Here is a 19,069-nt window from a genome sequence, read left to right as displayed (position 1 = left end):
AAAAATTAGGAGCACTTACACTTAGTACTCACTGATCCCTAACAAAACTCTAGACTAGGTTGTTGCCTGTTTGAGAACACATAGGTCAATGAAGAGGAGATCCAGGAGCTAGCAGAGTTTCTAAGAATATTGCCACGTGAATCAAATTTCCTGTTCTCAAAGGTTAGTCGTCTGGTCGGTCTGGTCTGGTAGGTTGGAGGAGTCCCGCAGATACAGCAAATCTTGATTTCAGCAAGTCATCAGGCAGCCTTTCCATACAGATATGATGGAGAAGTTTGTACTAGTGGTGATATAGTTAGATTCAAAATTGGTTGGATGGTCTTTAATAGAACTGATGACGGAGAAGTATCTAGTGGTGGATATGGGCCTGTCTCTCTTCATTTCAGCCGTTTTTATTAGTGACTTGAATAAGGATATTCAAGTTTGCAGATATATAAAGCTCAGAAGGAGCATTAATAATAAGTTGGATTCAGAATTCCAAGATTGAGTATAGGTGGGAAAATGGTCAAATCCAACAAGCTGAAATCTGTTAAAAATCAGTACAAAATCCTGCCTTTATCCACAACACAACGAAAGAAAACACCAGAAAATAGCTTCTGTACAGTTTGGGGTGATCTGACTTGGCAGCAGATATGTCTACAAGAGCAGGGGTTTGTAGTTACCACTAAGCTTCATGGGAGCCAGTGGTTGTGGCTGAAGTTGCCAGAAGAGCCCACGTGACTCAGCTTCCAGATGGGAGTGTGGCTGGCCTGGGGGACTGGGCTAGCTCTTGGTGCTCCCTGCCCTACCCCAGGTCCTGATTAGGAGCTGAGGGGCTGGAGCTCCCAGACGAGAGAAGTGGATAAGGGAGCTGGGGATGCTGGTCTGGAGTCACGGAAGAAGCATCACCCCCTTCGACGAGCAGAAGTGGGGCCTGCAGGCCGTGGGCAGGGTGGAAGAGGACAGGCTGTGGACTCAGCTGGCTTCAGATTCCGGCGCCAGCACTTCTTAGCATCAACCTCTTGAAGTTTCAGCCGCCCGTTTGGAAAATAGGAATAACGAGCAGACCCACTCCTTCCTGGGCCTGAAAGCCCTTGGTAGAGCACTTGGTCAGGGAGCACTCAGTGCACGGGACACTTCCAACCCCCAGAGCCACCTATCAGTGGAGCATGGTGGTAAAGAGATTTCCCTTGTCCTTGAGCTGGAGGGGCTTCTGCCCCTGTGCACAGGTTGGAATTCCACCGAGGGAAGAGGGAGCTCTTAGGGAACGAACACTGAAGGTTTAGGTTGCGTGTCTGCCATCCTGGGTTTACACCCAGACGCAGGCAGCTGCCACGAAGACTGGCTAGATCCTGGAGCAGACCAGGGTGTGTGTGTGTGTGTGTGTGTGTGTGTGTGTGTGTGTGTGCACGTGCCGGGGGAGGGGAGGCACAGAGAGGGGTGCAGGGAGAGAAGGCCCATCGGCACATCCTAAAGGATAGGCCTGCTGGCCGCAGACAGCCAGACGTCAGGCTTGACCCACACCTCTTTCAAATACCTGTCCCTTGAATTCTTGCAAGCCCCACCCCTCTGCTGGGCAAGTCAAAGGGGCTACTCGGAAGGTGCTGCTGCTGAGCTCCAGCTAGAACAGCAGGTGGCCCACCGACAGTATGGGCACAGCTGGGCCGGGGGAGAGCTCCCAGCGGAGGCCTCAACCCTGGGCATCCACTGACCCCCCTGGGATGCGAGTTCTCCCAACACACTGCACGCCCCCCCCCCCTTCTCACCAGAGAGAGGAGACCTTCGCATTATCTGTCCTTTGCGTTCTACCCCTCGCTACTTCCAGAAGGCATCTGAGGAAGCATAGGGACAGGGATAAGAGACCAAGAGACAGGCCAGGTCAGGCCCACCAAGCAGGTAACCGGAACCTTTAATTTTATTATGTGGAATGCTTAATGCGGAGTTAATAGGGGCTGGAATACCTAGGAGAAGGGGAGAGGGGAGAGGGGCCTACTAAGATAAATAAGAGGGGGCAGTAATGAGTTACATGTGGACTGTAGGGGCTGCAGAACAGGAAAATAGGGGCAGACAGAGCTACATACTTTATTCAAATACCACTGGGAGGCAAAGGGCAAAAGGCCAGGGCAGAACGTACATGTCAGGAGTTTAGTGTCTTCAGCCTGCTGCCAGCAACCTGGGTGCCAGGCCCTGTGTCTCCTCCTGGAGCTGAGGGCTGGGGCCTGAGCAGCTCTGCCGCTCTGGAAAGCCCGAGGAGTTGGGGCTGACAGGGCAGGGACCGCAGAGCCTGGTGAGGGGAGAGGGAGTTGGCAAGGAGCCTGGGAGGAAGGCTCTGTGAATTGTCTCTGAATCCTTTCCTGGAGCCCCTGCGTCCTCCTCCGGGACGTGCCTCAAGGTCTGGGAGGTTGTGGTGGAGTAGGACTGGGGCGCGCTCTCTCCATTAGACAAAGAATGGGGTGATTGGCACAGAATTGGATCTAGAGGCCTCTGTGCCAATTCCTCCCTGTGTCCAGAAGGGGAGGGGGCCCTGAGGGGATGAGGAGACCTCCCTCTGGCTGTTCAAAGCTGTCCTCAGCCCCCGAGTGGCAGACGTAGCCCACTGTAGGCACTGATGCAGGTCTCTGGCTGGCTTTGATCTTAGGCATGTGGCCCAAGTGGCACGGGTTATGTCAGACCCCTCATTCTCCACGAGGGAGCGAACATGGGCACAGGTGTGGCAGGGCCTCCGATTCCCATCTGACCCTGGATGCCTCCCCCACTCCCAGAGGAGGGTGAGTGGGTCTTTCTCAGGTCCTGGGATGAGGGTCATTCCTGGGGGGAAGGTGCAGCCCCTCATCATTCAGTCTAGGGGCGACAATCAACCTCCGTCTCCTCTGCCCAGCCTAGTAGCCCGGGCCTTCGCCTGGGCTGGAGCCTGGTTAGGACGGGGTGGGGTCATCAAAGGCAGTGAGCCAGACAGAAAGCCTTCCCTCAGCCGTCAGCCTCTGCAGCCTCCTCCACAGCCACCACCAGGCCTGAGATGGGTGAGGAACGGGGCGCGAGGGCTGGGGGAAGGGGCGTGCTACCCAGATGGGCCGGGCAGGGTGGTGGTGATGACTGGGCCCCCTTTAAGGCCGGGACAGCGTCGTATATACTGGCTGCTCCCAGTGTGTAGGGCTGTGGGACTGGGGCCCTGAGGGGCTGGGGTCAGAGATGGCCGTGTAGAGGGGCCGCTGCGAGGGCCCCATGTAGGAGAAGGCCGAATAGAGGCCAGAGGCCTGGCCCGAATGGCCATAATAGGGTCCTGAGGGCTGATGGTCAGAGTAGTCAAACTGGGGGCGGGAGATGGAGGGAAAAGCGGATCCGTAGTGGGGCAGGCTGAGGGAGGTGTAGGCGATCTGCGAGGTGGATGGCTGGTCGGTGTAGTGTGGGGGGCCCTGGGGCCCCGCGGTCTCCGTCTTCACCTGGGCTTTGGCATCCACACCGGGTGGCGAGACCGTGGGCAGAGCCACGCCTGGTGGCTTGGAGATCCAGGCGGAGTGTCCACTGGCCACAGCCAGGGCGCTGCCCAGCCCGTAGCCAGCTGCCGAGTAGCTGCCCACGTGGCCCGGGTGCCCGTTGGGTGGCAGGTACTGGTCCAACTCAGCCACATCAAAGGTCTCCATGTTGGACATTACCTCATGGCTGATCTCACCGATGTCCACGTTGCCGAAGTCGATGTGAGGCTTCCCGCCCTCCCCCATGGAGCGCCCATCCCGCTTGGGGTCTGCCTTGCCCGACTGCAGCTCTGTCTTTGGGGTGGTCGGAGGGGTAGGTGGGCCATGGCTCTGGCCTGGGTGGAAGGGAGACAGAAAGAAAGCGGGAAGCGAGGTCAGAGGCTTCTGGATCCTGATGGTTTGCCGTCGGAAAAGATGCCTCCAGGAGGCTGAGGATGGATCACTGCGTGACCTTGTAAGCTTTCCGGGTTTGGGCACCGGAGTTAGCACTTAATTCTGTAACAGTCTAGGGCTGGTCTCCAGTTGTTTCTGAACTTCCCCATTCTGAGGGGTGCGTCTGCCTCCCCCACCTCCCCCAGCAGGACTCCCTCTGTCACCCACCTCCTGCAGCGGCTTGCTGCATTTTGAAAAACGTTCCCTGTTGGGAAGTTTTTCCTCATATCAGCTGCCGTCGGCTTCCTTCCCTGCTCCCACTGCCCCTTAGCTGTCCACCCTGATGAGTCTGGCCCGTCGGTCTCTGCCTCTGCCAGCTGCTCTCCTTGTGGCTGACCTCGCCGGTCCTCATCACTATTGATTGCTTCGCTTTGGCTAGCTTGCCTGTGCCTCTCCCCCCACCCCCCACCTTTGGCCCCCAAACGGCCACGTGTCCCCTCTAGCCCCATCCGTCCTCCCAAAGCCAGCTCAAGTGCCTCTCACTCCAGGAAGCCTTCCCTCTGACTCCGCCCCACCAGCCACATGCTCAGCTCTGCTGCCCCTCCTTCCTCCAGCTCCTTTTCCTTGCTTGATCAGGAGGACACTTAGGTAACTGACTTGCTCCACCCCTGTTCCTCTATTTTCTTGTTCACATATTCATTCAGCAAATGCTTAGGGGGCACGGTGCCAGGTGCAGGGCATACAAACGTAAATAACACGAACCCTATCTTTGCAAGTCCAGAGTCTTGGGGAGGACCCAGAGACTCACACAGGATTGGAGGGCAGCATCAGAGTGACAGGCTATGCAGAGGGCTCAGAAGACCAGAGGAGGAAGCCACCCACCCTGCCCTGGGGACTTGAGGAAGGTCTCACTGAGGAGGGGAAGCTGAGCTGGGCCTTGGAGGCTGAGAAAAAGCCCATGCCCACAGTTGTATTCTGAGGTGGCTGTTTGGTATGTGGTCTGGGGTCTTCTGCTCTGTGTGTGTGTGTGTGTGTGTGTGTGTCCCTGCATTTCTGAAGGTGAGGTATATAAGTGTGTGGGAGAGATGGCCAGACTGGGGATCCCATCAGAGAGAGAACATGTCCATAGTCTATGAGACTGGGGGCTCCTTGAGGGCCGGCCCATGTCTCCCCCATCAGACCAGAGGCAATGCCAGGTCCTGCACTGGCCAAGTGCTCTGGATTTTGAGAGACCTGCCTGGGTTTGAATCCTGGCTCTATCATTCACTGTGTGATCCTGGGAAAATGCCCGTGTTCTCTAATCTGTCTCCTTATCAGTAAAACAGAAGTGATACCAAGTGGCTCAGACATGGCCTCCTTCTGGCAGGTACAGGCTTCATGCACACTTGTTTCTTCTTCATTCATTTGTTTGCATTCCTGCTCCTCCCTCTAGACTATGGACCTCTGAGACTGGGGAGCTTCTCTGTTGGTGCCCCTGCTCCCAGGTCTGGCACAAAGGAAGACTTGGGTGTGTCTCCTGAGGGCAGAGCTGTGCTTACGGAGACTTCCCGTGTGCCTGACCCCACGTATGGCATTCTGTACGTTGTACGAACATAAGCAAGGCAGCACTGGTGCCAGCAGAGGCCCCGGAGTCCAGCTGCCTGGGCTCAGACTCAGTTGTGTCCATTTTCTCATCCATGACACGGGAGTTGCTTGCCACACCGCTGACGTGTGAGCCCAGGCAGTGTGGCTGCCTCATCACAGTTCAGAGTGATTGAGTGAGTTCATACACGTAAGGCAATTAGGGTGCCTGGTACACAGTAGGCACTCAATTAACGTTAGCTGCTATTTTCATCATGAAAATGCAACGGGATGCCCTGTGTCTGGCCCCTCCATGGCACCTGCTCAACATCACATGCCGTGGCTCCCCCATCAGACTGGGAGGCGGGAAAGAGGCAATGATCTCTCCTCCATCTGATCTCCCATTTCTCAAAATCATCCTGTCTCTGCTTTCCCTGTTGTAACTCACCCCTTGGCCTCCATGGCCTCCTTAACTGGCCTCTTCACTCAGCAGCTGCGCCCTCTTCCATCAGCCAGAGCCTGTTGCCCAGCCAGTTCTTCTGGCGCCCGAGTTCCCACTGAGCTCCCTCCAGGACCCTGCACCCCAGCTGGGGCAACTGCGTAGCCTGGCGAGCCTCCCTGGCGCCCAGCGCGGTGGTGGGGCTGAGTCTCACAGCAGCCAGCCCTTGCCTCTCCCCAGTGCCCAGGCTCTCCCCACCCGCAGCTCGTCATCAGCCCAGCGCTCACCTGAGGGGTGCTCAGGGTTCCCGTCGGACATGGGGGAGCCCTCTCCTGGGTGCCGGTGGTCCAGGTGGGCGCTCTTGTAGTGGGCCTGGATGGCCGCAGCACCGCCCTGCTCAGCCTCACCGCCGGGACACTCTGACTCCCCCTGGGCCGCCTTCCCGTTCTTCCGCCTCCGGGGCTGGTACTTGTAGTCCGGGTGGTCCTTCTTGTGCTGCATCCGGAGCCGCTCAGCCTCCTCAATGAAGGGGCGCTTGTCACTCTCGTTCAGCAGCCTGGGGTGTACAGTTGGGGGAGACGGCAGAGGGGCCAGCGTGAGTCTGTGCCCTCAGACAGATGAGGTCGGGGCGGCGGGGGGGGGGGGGGGGATGGCAAGCCCAGAGGGCAGGCGGGGCGGGGCGGGGGCTTGCTCTTTGATTTACAAATGAGAAAGTGAGGCCCAAAGAACCACAGGCTCAGAAGGCTGTGATCTCTGTCCCTAAACTCTCAGGGGCTGGGGTGTGAGGGGAATCAGCCTGCTGCTCCTGGCAACCCTGAGGATGGAGTTAGAAGTAGGAATAGAGCGCTTTTTAAAGATTTATTCATTTATCGGAGAGAGAGAGAGGAGAGGAGAGAGAGAGAACGAGAACACGTGTGCATGCACACATAAACAACGGGGGGGGGGTGTCAGAGGGGGATGGGGAGGGACAAGCAGACTCTGCTTGAGGAGCCCAAGGTGGGGCTCAACCCCAGGAGCCAGGAGAAGCTCACAACCTGAGACAAAACCAAGGGTCAGACGCTCAACCGACTGAGCCACCCAGGCACCCCAGGAATAGCGCTTTTGAGGGACACAGAGCTTCAGTTCAAGGAAAGAAAAAACTTTTTCATCATCAAAACTGTCTGCAGGTAGAGCTGCCTGCCTCCTTAGGGGGTGAGCTCCCTGGGGCTGGAGGTACGCAAATGGAGAAACAGCGTAGTGAGGGGGAAGAGTCCAGTCTCTGCTACAGGCTAGCTGTGTGACTACGGGCAAATCGGGCAAATCGCTTCTATGAGCCTTAGTTTCTTTGCTTATCAAATGAGAATGATAATGCTTACTTCACTGGTGTGGGATTGGCCAGGGTCCTGGGTGTGAAGGAGACCTGGGGATGGATGGCGGGCATCTTGAGAAACAGGTGCTGTTCTAACAGGGCTGGGGGGCTCAGACAGGAGGACCTGGGCTGGGCCCTCTCAACTCCAGAATGCTCACTTTGTGAATTCCACTGTGGTGTGGCCGAAGGGGCAGGATGTAAGTCCCCTTCACTATGTGGGGTCACGGCATCCCCGGGGGACATCATATCTCCTTGTCCAGGGGTGCCAGAGGGTAGAGGAAGCTAGACATTCTTCCCAGACCCTGGGACAGAGGCAGATAGACCCTGTCCTCAGCCTGAGACCAGCCATGGAGGAAAGCCCTGAAGGCAGTGCCCCTGCCCACCCAACTCCAGCCTCAGGCAGGGCTGGAAGATGGTGCAGGGGGTGATGTTTAAGGCTTGGCTGCCCCAGGGCGAGGAGGGCAGCATAGGGTACCTTTCAGAAGGGGCTCAGGGGAAAGAACAAACTCATAGAATCCTAGACGTGAGGGACTCTGTGGGTGTGACTCTGTCCTGCCCAAAGGGCCTCTCTCTCCAGCTGCCCACCCCCTCCCCAGTGGCTGCCCTCTTCCCCCAGTCAGGGGAAGGCCTAGCCCTCCTCCCCAGGGTGGGAGGGGGTGGTCATACCAGGCACCTCCTAGCCGGCAGCAGCATTCCTGTGCAGCTTAGCCTCCCCCGGCGGCCTCCTCCCCCCAGGCTGCCAGAACCCAGCCCTAATGTCGCTTTCTCCAAGGGTCCCTCTAGCTGAGTGATGGGATGAAGACCCCAGACCAGCACCTCCTTGGGGTGAGGGAGTGGGCTGCCGCCTTCCTCCCCCAGCTGTGCAGGGCCCCCTCCTCCTCCCCAGCCAGGCCTCAGGGAGTCTGGGCTGGCAGAGTGGGCAGGGCAGGCCTGGAGGGATATGTGTGTGTGTGTGTGTGTGTGTGTGTGTGTGTGTGTGTGTGTGTGTGTGTGTGTGTTGGTGGCGGGGAGAGCTGCCCTAGAGGGTGCGGAGCAGGCTCAGCCTGAAGCCAAGGGACTCAGCACAGAGGCTCTGGAGTGGCTAGGGACCCTGAGCTTCCTCTTCTACCCCAAACCTTCCTTGTGCCCTCTGTCCAGCTGGCAACTGGGTGTGAATCCAAGCAAGAAAACAGTAGGGGGCATGGAGTGGGGGCGCAGGCCAGAAGAGAGGGAAGATTCCGACACAGCACACACTGTTGCCTCCCATGCTAGTTCCCAGCAGTACCCTAACCTTGACAGAATCCAGCCCCCCAACCCCCCTACCCTCAGCCCCCACCCCAGCCTGGTCCCTCCACGGTCCTTCAGCGGCTACAGCTGGCTAACGAGCCTCCAAGTCCTGACCCCCACCTGACTCCAACCTCAGCTCTGTTCATTCTCTCCTAACCCCAGACCCATCCTGCCCCCACCAAGTAAACCATCTCAGATCTAATCTTGACCCCAGCACCAGCCTCGCTCAGCATTGCCCACCAGGCCCCCACGTCACCCACAGCTCTAACTGCAAACCTGATCCTCATTTGCACACTACCTAGCCTCTGTCCTCTAGGTCTCCAAGGTTGGAATAGGGGCCGGGAGAGGGTAGGCTGGTTCTCCCCGCAAACTGGGAATCCCCCCAAGGTGGGGCACCGGCTGCTGCTCCATCTGCTCTTCCTGTCAGGGAAGGGGCCTGTGGACTTGGGGGTCAGGAGAGGCTCCGGCCTGTGACCCCCTTTCTAGTCTCTGGGGTTAATTACTCTCTCCAGGCAAGTCAACCAGTGTACAACCGTCAGCATGTGATCAGCATCGAACAGTCCTTTCCCAGGCGGGCCCTGAAGGTTGGCCTGACTGCCGGAGCTCACACAGCCACTTAGGAGCCAGGACCTGGATGCTGATGTGTCCGACCCCAACCTACTTCCAGCACCCTAAGCAGTCTGTCTGCATGTCTTTCTCTTTTTGGGTTTAGGGCCCTGTTTTCCAGTTCTGCCTGTCTGGCCCATCCCCCTTCCCGGCAGCCTGGGATTCGTGAGCCTGGGAGGGATTTCAGGAGGGGCCCCCACCCAGGATCCACCTGTGGGCATAGCCTTTGATCCTTGTCATTGTCCTGCCACCCTCCTACCCCTGGGCCTGGGTCCTGAACAAGCAGTGCCCACCTTCCTGATGGCCTACACTAGATTGGCCCTTGGGGCCAATCAGTAATGGCCAGAGACTAGTCCTCCCGAGGGAGCCCAAGCCCCGGGCTCTGGGCTGGGGGACCAGGGACAGGGACAATGGAGGGTCCGGTCTTAAATCCTTCACAATGGGTTGAGGGAGAAGTGGGGTCCATCCTTTCTTTGATGCTGTCACTGGGCTGGTGCTATGGTCTGTTCCTGACCCCCAGGGTCTGCTCCATCTGCCTGTCTGTCTCCCTCCTGGTTGTCTGTCTCACATTTGCTCTTCGTGCCCAGGGCGAGCAGAGTGCTGAGCGCTGAGACTGGGAGATGAAGGGGTACCAGGCCACCAGCAAACACATGGGGCCATGGGGCCGGATGTGAATCCCTCTTGGTCTCTTGGGGGGCCTTCTTGATTCTTCTACTACCCTAAACCTTTGGCCTTCTGGGCCCAATCTCCATTATACTGGGGCCCACAAGGGGAGGGCAGCAGCAGGAGGGAGGCAGGCTCCTCTGAGATGCCCCGACTTTCTGAAACTCAGGTGCGCTTCACTCCCGCTCTCCCCCCTCTGCCCTCCCCCCCACCTCCTGACCACGCTTTAGAACGAAGGGAAGGGGTGACTCGCCACTGTCACCAAGGAGAGTGTGGGGGAAGACCACTACACGAAGAGTCAGGAGACCTGGGTTCTGACCCTGCTCTGCTACCAGCTATGACGCGGCCTTTGAGGTCCCTTTGCCTTTCTGGGCTTGTCTCTTGGGCAGTCTAGTGGGGAATCAGGTGGCCTCTACAGGCTTGCGTCTCCTGGAGCCCCTGGTCTTTTTCTGAGCTGCCCAGGGCACCTGAGGTGGGAGGTTGTTGCCCGCTCAACACATCCCAAGGAGCCAGGCTGAGCCCCAGACCTGAGGTGAGGGGTGGCAGACTTTTTCTTTGGAGGGCATGTTTGTCCCCAGAGGTTTGGGCTGGACCCAGGGAACCAAGGACTCTGAGGCACCCTGGGTAGGAAGAGGGGCCAAGGTTTCCTCCTGGCTAGGGCTCTCAGCTCCAGCTCTGGGGCTGGAGGGGTAGGAGGCTACTCAAGGCTGGGTGGGGCCCTGGAAGAGAAGATGGCGCCGGACTGGGGGAGGGAGGGAGAGAGAGGCAGGCCTGGCAACTCTGGGACAGGGTGGGAGGGGAGACTTCTTTCTGTGTGTCTCCTTCCCTAGAGGTTAAAGAGAAGAGTCCCCCCACCCCCCGGGAGGAAGGGAGGATAAGGAAGGCATGATGAAGGTAGCTGGGAAAGGACAGGATCCTGCAGTGACAGATTTGCCCTTGGCGGCTCTCCATCCCTCACTCTTTCAAAGACTCCTCTCTGAATTCCTTATTTTCCTTGAACTGCCCCCCAGTTCTCCATCTGGCTGCCTTAGTTTCCCTGCCTGTCCAGCTCAGTCTTCAGTTTTTTCCCAAGCATTTCTCGGGCATCCTTCTGACCATTGGGGCCGGTGGCAGTGGCACCCTCGAGTGTGCTGTGCCTGCGGGAAAGCCGTTAGTGAAGGCCTGCGGTGTGGGGCCCTCGGGATCCTCCCCTCTCTCTCGCCTTCACTCCCCTCACCCCCACCCCAGGAAGAAGCTCGGGCCCTTCGCCTGCTACCGACAGAATTCCAACCACGAGGGGGCGCCCTCCGGCCCGCTGCCCCGGGTGGGGAGCCTTGCCTAGGCCGCTGGCGTGCTAAGCCAGCGCAACCTCAAGGGGGTACTCGTGGGGGAAGGGCGGGCCCAGTGCCCACACCTGGGCTTCCAGTCCCGTCAAAACGGTGGCTGCCCCCGCGAGAAGGGCCCGGGCAGTCTAGCCTGAATCCACCTGCAGCTAGGGGGCCCGCGGGAGCTCCCCGGAGGCGAGTCTGGGGCGCTCACCTCCAGAGCTTGCCCAGCGTCTTGCTGAGCTCCGCGTTGTGCAGGTGCGGGTACTGGTCGGCCAGCTTCCTGCGCGCCGCCTGCGCCCACACCATGAAGGCGTTCATGGGCCGCTTGACGTGCGGTTTGCTCTTGCTGGCGCCGTTGACGCGCACGGGCATGGGCACCAGCGTCCAGTCGTAGCCGCTCAGCACCTGGCTGACGGCCTCGCGGATGCAAACGGGGAACTTGTCATCGTCCGCTTCGCCGTCCTGCTGCTCCTTCTTGACCTTGCCCAGCTCGCCGGGCCCCGGGCTGGCTCGCAGGCCCGATCCGCCGCCGCCGTCGGGCCCCAGCGAGGGCGCGCTCCCCGGGGACAGGCAGCGCGGCTCCTCGGAGCCCACGGGGCTCAGCTCCACCTCGGACAGGTCCTGCTCCTCCGCCATGTCGCCCCCGGCCGCCGCCGCCTCGGCCGCCTCCCCGGGGCCCGCCGCCGGGGTCCTTGCGAAGAGTCCAACGCCCACCTGGACGGGAAGGAGGGCGCGATGGAGCGGCCGTGCGCACAGCCCCGACGGCAGCCCGAGACGCGACGCGGGCACAGCCCCGAGGTGGCGCCCGCTCAGCTCCCCCTAAACTCACTAGAGCCCCTGGGGCCCGCGCACATGCCAGACCCGGCTCGGCCTCCTAGCGCCCGCCTCCGCGTCTTCCCACCACCTGGTCCCAACCGTCTCTTGGTGTGGGTGGGTTTGGGTTTTTTTAAACCTCTTTTTGGGTGGAGGTTTGTTGATGGAAAGGAAGAAAAACGGACTCTTTATTCTGCTCTAATCCTGGCTCCTGGAATTTCCCACCTTTTCTCTCACCTTTCCGTCTTCCCTTCTGCCTGCTCCCCCAATGGAGCCCAGAGGAGTTGGGTGGGGGGCAGATACGGGTGTCAGTCTCACTCCACCCATGCCCCACCGCAGGGTCCCAGGCCCGGGCCCAGGAAGGCAGGAGCAGAGGAGCGGACTGCGCACTCACTCACCTCCTCGGACCTCTCCTCCAGTCTGGGGCTCGTCCTTAGGAAGTGGAAAACCGTGTCCCAAGGTGTGCGGTCCAGCTCGGGGCTGGGGGGTGACGCTGGTGGGCTGGGAGGGAGGGGCTGGGGGGCCCTGAGCCTCAGGCCACGGCCTCGTCAGGACGGAGCCTGAAACCTCACCACCAACCACCCTGGCCGGACAGCCTGAGACTGACTGAGCACTGAGCTGCTGCCGAGGGCTGGGAAGGAAGGAGGGGGAGAGGGGGGAGGGGGAGGGGAGGGAGGGAAGGGCAGAAGGTGGAGCCTCCAGCGCTGTCCTTCATCCCCAACACTCAGGGCTCCTCCGCCAGGCCCCCCCCACCCCAGCTCCCCGCGCTGCTATCCCAGGCCTGTCCTGGGGCCTGGGCTTAGTCAGGGCGGTGTAGGAGTGGGGGTGGTTAGGCCAGGAAAGCCAAGGGATGCTGGTGGGCAGGGTCAGAACCTGTTGCTTGCAGGAAAATTGGGCCCAATGGGGACCCCCAATCTCTGCATCAGGTGATGGGATGGGCAGCTGGCAAAGGGTTGGGGCTGGATGAGGAGAACAGGGGTGAAGGTTCTGTGGACATCTGAGGGCGGCTGGCCTGCACTGCTGGTTTAAGACTTATGGAGTGCCTAGTGTGGTCGGAGGGATGCTGCTTCTCAGCCTGCCTCACCTGCCTCCCGCCCCGACCCAGGCTACCCTCGTCCTCGGCTCATATGGCGAGAGAGAGCACATGCAGGTCCATACCTGGGGAGGCTGGGGCAGCTGGATACCCCCTGTCCAGGGCAGAGGCCCTAGCTCCGCCCCCCGGTGCCCTTTTCACCAGACACCCAGCACTTGTAAGGGCTGGGCTGGCTCAAGGTAGGAGGCAGGACTGAAGTTCCTACGGGGCTGGCCATGGGGCTGGGCTGGGGGGTCCTCTTCAAGTAGGACGGAAAGGCTTCTGGGGCCCTAACTCCCTCCACACTGGGTTCATGCTCTCTTGATGTATGTGTGGGTCTCAGGCCAGGTTGTCATGAAGTCCCGCACTCCCCCACCCCAAAAGGGTGGGGAGTTGCCCTGCCTCCCTCTTGCACCTCTCTGCTCACTTATGTCCTCAGCCACCTCCCCAGTGGGGTGACCTCTCTCCTTTTTCTTTCCTGCCCATCACCCAAGGCTCCTTTTCCTCTCCCCTTTTCCAGGTCTCTCCCCATAAGGTCACAGCCCCTCTCTCTTCTCAGAGGGTGGGTGTCGAGTGAGAGGTGTGGGTGGGTGTGGAGGGGCAGATGGGGCCTGGGCCGAGCTGGCGACTGTGTACTGTTCTGAGCTCAGCGGCTGGGCAAGGCCCTAGGCCCACCCCAAGGGAGTCTTGCCTGGAGTGGGGCTGCAAAGGGGGTCTAGGCAAGGCCTCATGCTTGGGAAAGGCCAAGGGGGTGGAGGGGGGTGGGTAATGGGACACAATGAGGTAGTCACACGAGGCAAAGGCATGTTGGGGGTGGGGGGAGCGGACATTGGAACACACACACACACACATGCTCGCACACACAACCAGCCAGACAATCGGGCCAGTGTGTCTGGGGCCTCGGAGCCCAGTGAATTAGGAGTTTGATAAGGGTTTTCTCTTTCTCTCGCTTGCCGGCCTTGGACAATCTCCCCCCAGTTTTCCTCGACGCCACCCCCGGCGCTGCCAACCCTCCTCCCCCCGCCTCCCTTCTCTTCCCTGTGCCCAGACTCTTGTTCGGGGCCTTGAAACAGTGAGCTGTCTTTGTTCGAAATACAGGTGAACGGCAATCATGTGATTAACACACACACACATAAAAAGCTTTTTAACAGCGCCCGCCCGGCCTCAGAACCGCCCAGAGAGGAGCCGCCCTGGATGGACAGAGGGACGGAGGGACGCGCATCCAGCCGGTCGCGTCCAGCTGCTCGCAGCAGTCTCCGACACTCGCTGCTGCCTGCCCGCTGCCCGCCTGCCTGGCATCTCTCGATCCCGGTGGGTCCCCACTCGTCCTCCCATCCCTTCGTTCCTCCTCTTCGAGGGAAGAACTTCCCTGCTCCCCGTGGTGTCTGAGACCCCCTGGGGCAGGAGGGGTGGCTGTGGAGGGAGAGGGCCCGGGTGTGGGGTCCCACAGCGCCCCTCTCCGGCTCCCTGCCTTCTCCCTCACCCTCCTTGGCCCAGCTGTGCCAGGATGGGGGTGGGGGGTGGCGGTGGGTGCTCTGGGTCTGCAGAGAAGCCACGCTGCACAGAGGGGGCCTCTCTCTTCCCCTCCCTCTGTGTGTCTATCTCTCCCTCTCTCCTGTTTCCTCATTGCTGTGCTTGGGCTTTCTGCTGAGAGGTGCTGGATGAGGCAGGTGGGCCTTCAGGGGTATGGAGAGGGGCTGCCAGATGCCCAGGGCTGTGGGCACGGGAGGAGGGGGTGCCCCTGCTTTGACCACCCCCATGCAGGCAACTGTGATCCCCTCCATCCCATCCCAGGCCCTGGGGGCCCCAGCTTCCTCTAGCAGAGAGGGTGATGGCCCCATCCATCCCTGGAGAGCAGTGAGTTTGGAGAGGGGGCAGGGGTGCTGGATGAAGATACCCTGGCCTCTGCCCTTGGCAGAACAGCCACACCCCCATCCTCACTGAGGTGTGGCGGCCAGTGGACTCCGTGGCCTGCCCTCTCTCCCCAGCAGAGAGGGGCCCACAGCGTGAGCGTAATGGTGGAGAGTCAGGCTTCCTTCCCTGGGTGGAGAGGCCTTTCAGGAGCTGCAGGCTTTTCCTGGGACCCCGCCTGGGTTCTGTTGCTGCTAGTCCCAGCCTTACTGCTCTGATGGCCCCGACAGTGAATGGTGGCGCCCGGCAGTCAGTTGTAAAGCCCACTGAGCACCCCGCCTGGCAGAGCTGCTTCCGTCAGCAGTGACCTTTAACCCCTTAGCTCCCCGAGTCTCCTTCCTAGGGCACTGGGCCTGCTTTGTGGAAGGCTCCGCCCTTGGTTCCCTGCCCTGGGTCTTAGTCCCTTATCTGTCACTTTGGGCAGTGACCCCCAGTGCCTCCCTGCCTGCCTCCCAGGACACACTGAGCTGCGATGGGGGAGATCTACTCTTCAGTGGACCAGGGGCTGTGCAAAGGCAGGGGGTGGTGCTGGTCAAGTCGAGCCTCTGCTCCAGCCTCAGTTTCCCCAGGTGGGCATGAGACTCTCTTCTTGACTGAGGACCAGATGCAGGGACACTGGGAAAGCACTTTAGCACCTCCAGGCACCTGCCTGTTCTAGGCTGTCACTCCCACATTCCCTCAGGCCTGTGGCCCCCTCTCAGTGCTTCAGACACTCACTAGCCTCCAGTGCCCTCGGGGTGGGGGCGGGGGGCGGGTTGGCTTCCATCCCTACTTGCTGGTTTGTGCAGAAGGGGAGTTGGCCTAGGGCAGTACTTTTCAACATAAAGGTGTGCAGAACACTGGCTCCCATTCTTTGGGTCTGGGAGGGGACCTGTGATTCTGCATTTCTCACCAGCTCCTAGGCAGGTGTCTAGAGGATTGGTTCTAATTCTTGCTGAACTTTAGAATCATGTGTGAAGTTTTAAAAAAATACTGAAGCCTGGATCCCACCACAGACTGGCTGATGCTGAATTAGGGGTGGGGGTCCAGATTTGTTTACTTTTTGAGCTCTCTGGGCCTTGCTGTCCCTCTGGGTGTCTGGAGCCCTGAGGCTGTGGTGCCCCCTACAGAGCCCCAAATCTCGAGAGAGGGCAGGGGGCCAGGGCTCTGGACCCCAGAGCGGGAGGCTAGAATGGCAGTCACACTGGGGTGTGTGGGGAGTTGGGGACGTGGCAGGGGAGGGGCTGCACATGGGGTGAGGGAGGTCTCAGGGGCACAGGTCAGGGGTCAAGGGTATGGTAGTGACCAGGACAGAAGCTTAGTCTGGGTGAGTATATGGGGAGTGTGAGAGCTCTCTCGAACATTTCCTAGGCTCCCGCTGCCTCTGGACAGGCTGTGTTGTTCTTGGTTTGGAGGGGAGTAGAAAGAGAACTGAACCTGGATCAGGAAGTCCTGCCATTAGCATCCACGTGGCCTTGGGTAATTTATGCTGTTCTCGGGGCTTGGTTTTTGCGTGTGTAAAATGCTGATAATATTATATATCACTACATCCTCAAGTGGATGGGGGAATTTATTAAGAATTCGCGGGCTCGCGCGTGCAAACATACACACACACACACACACACACACGCAAGTACCTAGCTCAGTGTTTGGTGTGCAGTAGTCATTTATGCTGGGAACTGGGAGTGGTGCTCACATCAGTTCAAGGCTCAAGTGTTCACTGAGTAGCCACTGTGGACTTGCCTTCAGGAGTTTCTAATCTGCCCATTGAATCCCAACATTGGACCAGGGTGGTGCGTGATAAGCTCCTTGGGGCTGGGCCTCCCCTAGCCTGGGCCCCCTCAACAGCAGAGGCCCCCACTGCCAGAGCCTCCCGTGGGCCAGCCTCGCTCTGAGCGCTTCTGTCTTCTCAGCAACCCAGTGAGGGGTGCTGTTATTATTCTTCTAGGAGGGAAACTGAGGCACAGGAGGGTCAGTGACAGGCCTGAGCTCATCCAGCTAGTGATAGGTGGGAATGCTCTGGCACCCGCAGTTTACCCGAGCCCAGCCTCTGACCACTCTGCTCCCCTGCCACTAGACCCCAGGTGCCACCATGGGCCTGTCCCCTCCTCCACCCACTCCTCAGGCCTTTGCACTTTCCCTGTGCTCGCCATCACTGCTCACAGGCCAGCTCAGAGGCCCTCTCTTCAGGGAGGCATTCCTGGACGTGAACTCAGTTGGAGTTCTCTTTCTGTATTACTTTCCCGTGGAGGAGGAGATGGCCTTGTTTGTCCCCTCCTCACACAGCCAGGTGTCCCGGCCAGTCTCCACCTCCTACTTGGAGCTCCCTGAGGGTAGGGCCATGCCTTCCTTCTTGGTGTTGGCCCCCCCAGGGCCCAGCATGACCTCAGGGAGTCTTTCCTGAGTTGAGTTGCTGTCAGGGTTCCAAGGAGGAAAAGATAGGTGAGGTTGGAACAGGCAGGACTGACTTCCTGGAGGTGGAGGGCCTGAGCGCTTGCGGCAGATGGAGGACCAGTGTTCCAGGGCTTGTCCCAACAGGGGCTCTGGCCTGTCCCTGTTTCTGGTCTAAGCCGAGGGTCCCACCCCAAACCAGGAAGGCAGCTCCTGGGGCCTAAATCTTTCTTCCCTGCCCCGCCCCACCCTCTCTGGCCACAAGGAGTCTGGGCCAGTGCCTAGGGCAGCCTCAGGGCAGCTGGCCTCTGCCCTCTTCTCAGAAGCCCTCCAAGAAGGAGACTGCTTGTTCCTGTCCTCTAGACCCTGCTGCTAGAAAGCCCTTCCTGGTATCTGCCCTGAATCTCTTACGCTGACCTGAATTTTCGGGAATGTACTGTATGGGGCACAGGAGCTCAGAGTTTGAGGGGAGAGGCCGACACAGATACCCAGCTTTTGGGACAACTGAGGGCCTCCAGGGCTGTCCAGGCCACAGGGACCCTGAGAGCTGGGCTTGAGTCCTGGCTGGGCTGTGGAGGCCCTTTGTTGCCCCGGCTACCTCTACCCTCCCCTGGCCTCAGTTTCCCCATCCATAAAATGAGGGCAGATTAGGTCATCTCTGAGGGCGTTCCCAGATTTGAGAGCCCATGAATTATATTTCAAAACGAGAGTCCAGCGCCTGAGCTAATGTTTCCAAGCCTTGGTGTTCCTCAGACATGGATCGGCGTCTCTTGAAAAGGCAGTTTTGTGGGCAAATAAGTTACGGAAACCCTGCTTTCCACTTCCTCTTTTTAGAGATGCAGGGCCTGTCAAAAGCTCTAAGTTCTGCAGTTAAGAAATGGATCTTTGTTTAAAATACTTACCCCACTCCTTCTCAGCCACATGCACTCTCCCCGCCCCTGCTCTGCGGCCCAGGCCCCAGCAGGCCAAGCCTTGCTCGGTACACCTTGCCTGGTAGCCGGGCCAAGATCCTCCTCGGACTCCTGTGTCCCTCACCTTTGCAGCAGGACCTTGTCCCTGCTGGGGTGTGTGCCTGCGCGCCGGGTCTTTCCCACCTTCCAGCACGAGGCCTGGCACTTGGAAGGTGCCCGGCGGTGCGAATGAACGAATGACTCCTGAGTAGATGAGCTTGCGCGGGCGGCAAGGTGTGCTGCTCTTGAGTCCGACAGCTCTGGGTTTGAATCCTGGCACCCCCGCTTATTAGCTGTGTGTCCTTGGCGAAGCACGTGATGTCTCTGAGTCTCATTTTCCTTCTAGGTTGTGGGGAGGATGAAATTGGATGAAGTATGTAAGCACTTAGGAGGGTCCCTGGCACATTACGGGACTCAGTAAATGGCAGCTGCTGTTCTCAGCATCTAGGCCGTCGGAGGGTGGCTGTCCGTTGACCTTGGGTTTGATAGTTATCCTTGCTTCTTTCCCCATCCAAGTGCTGTTGCTGTCTCTGGACGTCCTGCCACCAGCCCCTAGTAGCTGGGGGCTGGCAGAACAAGGGCAGGACCATCGTGCCATTGAACAAGAGCAGAAAGGGAAGCGATTGACTGGCTGAGGTCACATGCCTGTTTAGTCTTGGAACTTGACCTCTCTGCCATGACTTTTTGCCCCAGGTTTCCTAAGGACCCATCCCAGGCAAGGCTCTGCTGTGTGTGGGGTAATGAAGAGGGGTGAAAGATCAGCTTGTCTCGAGGGGCTTGTCGATGAGAGGGGAGTTGGGTCATTCATTCATACGTCCCACACACTTAGGACAACATGGTGCAGACATGCGTGAGGGTGAGGAGAATGGGGTGGGGAAGGCGGGGGAAAGAAGGGAAGGGCAGGGGAGGGCTGAGGGTGGTTTTTTTTTTTTTTTAAAGA

The 19,069-nt window shown here is 59.2% G+C and overlaps 1 protein-coding gene and 1 long non-coding RNA gene across 2 annotated transcripts in view; one reads left to right on the top strand and one right to left on the bottom strand.

Moving 5' to 3' along the window:
• Nucleotides 1-1,871: 1,871 nt before the first annotated feature.
• On the bottom strand, nt 1,872-12,407 carry SOX10 (SRY-box transcription factor 10). Its single transcript, XM_045779940.2, has 4 exons — nt 12,225-12,407; nt 11,225-11,727; nt 6,111-6,379; nt 1,872-3,787 (listed from the first exon to the last, which is right to left on the bottom strand). The coding sequence occupies exons 2-4, from the start codon at nt 11,647-11,649 to the stop codon at nt 3,084-3,086; spliced, it is 1,398 nt and encodes a 465-aa protein (XP_045635896.2). The 5' UTR covers nt 11,650-11,727; nt 12,225-12,407; the 3' UTR covers nt 1,872-3,083.
• Nucleotides 12,408-14,030: 1,623 nt separating this feature from the next.
• LOC123780801 (uncharacterized) overlaps nt 14,031-19,069 on the top strand; it is a 49,314-nt gene continuing 44,275 nt past the window's right edge. The window contains exon 1 of the long non-coding RNA XR_006776513.2: nt 14,031-14,209. This is a non-coding gene — a long non-coding RNA (uncharacterized LOC123780801). The remainder of the gene's footprint in view (nt 14,210-19,069) is intronic.

This window comes from Ursus americanus, chromosome 17 (genome assembly GCF_024610735.1).
Source record: "Ursus americanus isolate L20-20 chromosome 17, mUrsAme1.1.p, whole genome shotgun sequence".
NCBI lineage: Eukaryota > Metazoa > Chordata > Mammalia > Carnivora > Ursidae > Ursus > Ursus americanus.
Note: the sequence above shows the minus strand (reverse complement) of the source record. Positions and strands in the feature narration are given on the sequence as shown.

Coding starts and splice junctions, on each gene's coding strand:
- SOX10 (XM_045779940.2), bottom strand. CDS start 11,649: ATGGCGGAGGAGCAGGACCTGTCCGAGGTGGAGCTGAGCCCCGTGGGC. Junction 6,380..11,224: donor ACGCTGGGCAAGCTCTGGAG/GTGAGCGCCCCA, acceptor TGTACACCCCAG/GCTGCTGAACGAGAGTGACA. Junction 3,788..6,110: donor GAACCCTGAGCACCCCTCAG/GTGAGCGCTGGG, acceptor CCTTCCACCCAG/GCCAGAGCCATGGCCCACCT.